At 39.9% G+C, this 5,575-nt stretch overlaps 1 protein-coding gene across 1 annotated transcript; it reads right to left on the reverse strand.

Annotated features, from left to right (window-relative positions):
- Positions 1–5,264, reverse strand: LOC113216213 (uncharacterized). The gene is made up of 9 exons (XM_052272708.1): positions 5,117–5,264; positions 3,408–3,455; positions 3,152–3,313; positions 2,987–3,064; positions 2,756–2,818; positions 2,515–2,676; positions 2,280–2,432; positions 2,071–2,189; positions 1–1,980 (listed from the first exon to the last, which is right to left on the reverse strand). Exons 1-9 carry the CDS (start codon positions 5,262–5,264, stop codon positions 43–45), a joined length of 2,871 nt encoding a protein of 956 aa, XP_052128668.1. The 3' UTR covers positions 1–42.
- Positions 5,265–5,575: the final 311 nt, after the last annotated feature.

A 5,575-nucleotide genomic window follows, 5' to 3' on the forward strand; every position in this document is an offset into this window, starting at 1 on the left:
TGCACTTCTTTTTCCCATGACACTAAAAACTGCAAAACTACCCTATTCCTCTTCACTGTCTTCTTCATCCGAGGAAGGAAGGAGGTCAGGATCCCGATCCTCAGGCACAGCATCATCAGAAGGAAGTGAATGGTAGAATGAGTGGCAATCTGGGTCCAGGAGGTGAAGCATAGATAACAGGTCTTTTTTCTTCTTAGAGCCAATTGGCTTAGGTCCACTGTAGGCTTTCTTTGGTGCTAACACAAACTCTCCTTTCTTCCTCCTCCTCAGGTTTAAATACTCAAAGTCATCATCTTCATTTAGAGTTTTCTTGAAGGCGACAACACCAGGGTCAAGGTTTCTTCTGTGCCTGATCCAAACAACATCTTTCCACACAAATTTGATCTTTGTGGTAGTGACTTTCCTTTTCACAAGAGGACTAGTTTTGCCAGTATGCAAAGCTTTGAAATCTAGCTGGTGCTCTTTTAATAGCTGAACCGAGAACTTCTTACTGGCATTCCTGACAAGATTGTACCAATCCCTGGGCACATGGATCTCAGGGGCTTGCCTCTTTTTGTTCTCGATGACAGCATGATCACCATCACATTCCAGATGTGTGTGTCCTGGGACAAGAAACTTCTGGTCTATCACTTTTAAGGTTTTCTTCCTACTTAAAGCAGTGACCAACGCTGAATTTATTATTGAGTTCTTATTTTGCCCCCCACAGGTGTCTGACCACATAATGAGATGTTCAACTTCATCAGGGAGAGAGAGGATGTACTTAAAAAGGGCCGAACCCACCTGGTTGGCACCTCTTCCACCTTCAGCTTCATGCCACATATTGTGGATGCTGTGGCCTGTTGACATGATGTGTATTGTAAGATTGTAGACCCAAAGCTGCCGGAGATAAAATATTATTGAAGTTGACAAGCTTGGTGTTGGCAAGCATTGCTGAAGGTCAAATGTGATAGTCTCAACAGTTACATTTTCTTTGGCCTTTGCTTTATCAGCTTTCTTTTGCTCTATAGCTGCTTCTGCTTTAAGGTGGTGCAGTGTCTGCTGTTGTTTGTTTTCTTCTCTTTCTTCGTCAGTTTTAGAATACTTAACAGCAGCTTCAAGCGTATCACAACGGTGACATGTATCAGCATGCAATGCCTTGAACTTCAACCCAAGTTTATGTACTTCTCTAGAGTACACCCATCGAGACACTGGTTGCAAATCCACTTCTTTTTTTTCTACCATCTTACAATACTCTTCATACATTGTTTTTTCAGTAAGATTGCTGGCCAAAAACTTACTCTCTGTTCTCTGTCTACAGTAGTGGGATTGGTACTTGGGGAATGAATTAATATGATCAATAACCTCCTGTAATCTATTTTCTTCCAAACCATTACTGGTAGATCCCCTTTCATCTTTTTTAGGCAAGCCTGCAGTATTTGCAATTTTTAATTTGTGAATAATTTCAATAGCTTTTTTAGAGATTTGATAAATTTTCATGAAGCAACCTTTACAGACCTTAATGTTACTGCCATTGAGGCAGGCAAAATACTCATAGGAAAATTCTCTTTTTTTTCTAGATGATGCTGCAAGATTAATTCTTTGGGACTTTTTAGGTACCCTGTTTATTTGCCCAGCAATGTACCTTCGGCGAGCAGTGGCGTCCCCTAGGTTTTTCCACACACTATCACACAGGTCCTCAGCAACTTCAATTGGAATTTTCTCAGCACAGTTGTTTCTGCAGTCCACCAGACGCTCTGCCACTTTTTCTCTGACTGTTTTGCCTGTGGCTGTGGTGTACTCCTGGCCCTTGTTCCGTGCAATTTTTCGAGAGAGTCTTATTTGAGAAGTATTTTGCCGTAAAGGCTGCCTCTTCACCCTCTTTTTAGGCCTTGCTTCATCCTCTTGATCATCTTGCTCATCATCTGCCTCCTCTCTCTCACTCTCCTCTCTCCCACCTTCACCTGAAAAATAATAAATTATTAACACTATAAAAAGAGAAGCCTATCTACAAGTACAGATAGCACATTTTCAATACGGTTGCTAACCAGATTCATTAAAAGACCCTGAAGGTGGAGGTGAAGGTGAGCGCACTGGAGAAAGTCGTGGTGAAGTATGGTCATCACCTCTTGTGTCATCCTCATGCTCATCCCGCTCACCATCCTCCTCCTCCTCCTCGCTCTCACTCTCCTCTCCTGTTTCCCTATCTTTATCTGAAAAACAAAAGTAAATTATTAAGAGAAGTCTTTTCACAAGGAAAAAAACAGCATCAACAATACTATATTTTTAATACGGTTGCTTACTAGATTCATCAGAAGATCCTGGAGGTGGAGGTGAAGGTGGCGGTGAAGGAAAGGAAGGAAGTCTTCGTGGAGAATGGTCATCACGTCTTGCGTCACCCTCTTGCACAGTCTGCTCATTATCCTCCTCCTCTCTCTCACTCTCCTCACCCTCATCTTTATCAGAAAAACAAATATAAATTATAAAGAGAAGTCTTATTACAAAGAAAGATACCATATTATAAATACGGTTGCTAACCAGATTCAACAGAAGATCCTGGAGGTGGAGGTGAGGGTGGAGGTGAATGCAAAGAAGAAAGTCTTGGTGAAGAATGGTCACCATGTCTTGAGTCACCCTCTTGCGCAGCCTGCTCATTGTCCTTCTCTCTGTCGCTCTCCTCTCCCTTTTGCCTATCTGTATCTGAAAAATAAAAATTAATAATTATTAAGAGAAGTCTTATTACAAGGAAAGATAGCATATTTCAACTACAGTTACTTACTAGATTCATCAAAAGATCCTTGATAAGGAATTGAGGGAAGTTTTGATGGAATAAGGTCCTCATCTGCAGATAAAAGACAAATTAAAATCCTATGGATGCTAGAAACAGTTTAACTCATATCACTAAGTAATATAAAAATTATACCCGAGAAAATATAGCAACTAAATTGGTAATAGAAACAACCCCTAATTTTCACACCAAAGAGAGCATACTACAAGTACTAATTCTTACCACTTGAACTTGTATCAAAAGAAAATTGTGGCGATGGCAGAGGGTTCGAAGGAGGTACTCTTGATGGTATGTCATCATCTGCAGATTAAATACACAAAAAATTAAAATCCACTAGTCAATAGTAAGGCCTCATCTTGCATTAATAAAAATAATTTATGAACGAACTAGGAGGTGATGATTGTGGTGAGGTAATGGCAGTACGAGGTGTCAATTGATTGAAAATGTTGATCGGCAACTGAACTAAAATCTGGAGCTGATTCTTAGCTGGAAGTGGGCAATCATCATCACCCGACTTTCTTTTGCTGGCATTGGTATTGCTCCGAAGTACTGTAACAATGCGATAAATTTGAGTGTTAGGGAAACAACACAGGATTATGCGGCAGCAAACTAACAAAACAAAATCAAGGCATGGAAACCTCACCTCTTTGTTGAACAGGCTGGGGATATACATTTTCTTTATCCTCTACCACTGAAACAAAAGAGTTATTATGAGTAAACATTCTTGAAACTATGCACTAGCGTATGCCCTATCAATGTGCACAGGTTAGAGGTTTAACAGCATAGGAGTACGAAGTTCGGTGCAACTGACGAATACAATAATTGCAAGAAATGAAAGAATGCTGAGGTAGGAACCAAACATTAAAAGCGAATTCTTTTAAAATCATAACCCCTTTTTCTATCACAAACGTTCCGCCATGGCTAGGTTAGGTCACCTTCATCTCAAGATTCTAAATACTACTTTGATGACAAATGAAGTTCTTCTAGGGACCCAATTTGAAAGCTAACAATGGGCGAGACAAAAAAAAATATTACCATTTCTAGTGGGAGGCCGAAACCGCCCTAGACGCCTAGGCTGTCCCTCAAATGCCGGGCGCAAGGGAGTATCTGTAACTTTGATGAAAAACGACATAAAATGTGTGGAAGTATGGTCGGCCATACACATAAAATCAAGAGTCATGTATTGGGCAAGACTTGTATCAGAAAATTAACTTACCCCTTCTTAATAGTTCATCCATATTTTAACTTTGCGAACAATAACATAAAAAAAAGATCTTTCCTCCTCAACGACAACCACCAGCACCTGGATCCAGCTAACAGCAGCAGCAGGCAGAGCAGAGGGAAGGCCAAAGACTGTGATTGGTCGAAGAGGCCTGACTTCCATTAAAGCCTTATCAGCTATTTGCAGGAATGATGTTGTTTACACCCGATAGGTGCCGAAAAGAGTAGCAGACGAGCCTGTCGTTGTACTCGTTGCTTGCAAAGTGGTGAAGGTGTTTTTGAAGTTTCATTTTGTAAGGAAAGAATTCATAATTCTCTTTGAAAAGTATGCCGTAGGGTAAGTTTGTGTGGATCTAGATCCAGTTTTGTATTCATGATGTGTTGACCGTGCGCAATCCTATAAGAAACAACGCTTTCCTCGAGGCCAGTGTGAAGAATAGGTTAAGGTGCTAACTCTGGTCGCTACAGGCTCGATCCCAATTCAAAGTTTCTAGAAATAATAATGAGACTATAAATGACAGTTTGATCCTGCATTTTAAACAATTTCTGTATCCTATTTGTATTAACAACATGAGTAATGCTTTTAAAATGTTTGCCAGTCAGAACTTTTTTAAAACAGTGCTTGATTCTTGTAATTTTAATGATTTTAATAAAATGCAAAAGGGGTCAAGTCAACTTATCACCTTAAAAAAAAAACTCATCATAAAGAGTCAAGTGCACTTGACTCCTTTTGCTTCTATTGGAATTCCGATGACTTTGGGGATAAGTCGACTTACCCCCTTTTGGTACATGAAAACTATCGGTCCAAAGGAGTTAAGTAGACTTAGCCCCCTTTACAAGGCCAAATATCTCCTAGCCTTGTGGGGGATATCTCGAAACCACTTAGTGGACAGAAGCGGACTGACATGCACTATATTTTGCCATAAAAATCTCAGTTTGGGGGACAAGTGACTTATTGCTTTCTTCCGCTTCACAGCACAACTTTTATTGCAGTCCTTTCAAAATAAGTTAGTTATTCGACCCGTCCAATCTTTTCCCACAGTATGTACGATTAATATTGGACATATTTCAAAATCGATAACTTTAACTTTTAATTTGACATGTGTCTGTCAGTTACATTCAGTAACTAACATTCATTCTTGTTATGATAAGTTATGGAGCCCTGGATACTGCCAGGCTTGTTCGCAAGAGTGCTCCTGTATATAACACAAGAAAGAACCCTAGTGTCAGCATCAGCATTGTAGAATGAAATTTCCACAGCCTTGCCACTTAAGATCATTACTGCCACTTCCTTGCCGCTTAAAGTCCATTAAACCTTTGTCCTATTCATTTTTATAGGCCTACAGTACTTTTAGTTTTTTGTTGATACACATTGTTAAGTGAGGTGTCGTTTAGGAGGGGTAATTTCTGAAAAAATATCGAAGAACAGTTTATATTGACCAAAGTTGTTTAATTCCAGAAATTGGGGAGGCGAAAGTGCAGTCACAGTCTGGGTAACAAACACCCCTTGCAAAAATATTTTCCAAAAGCTACAAAAACGGGTAAATTCTGGTAGGTCCCCTCACTTGAAGGTCCCCCCCTATTATTTTA

Source organism: Frankliniella occidentalis, unplaced genomic scaffold (assembly GCF_000697945.3).
Source record: "Frankliniella occidentalis isolate FOCC.00 unplaced genomic scaffold, Focc_3.1 Scaffold220, whole genome shotgun sequence".
Classification (NCBI taxonomy): Eukaryota; Metazoa; Arthropoda; class Insecta; order Thysanoptera; family Thripidae; genus Frankliniella; species Frankliniella occidentalis.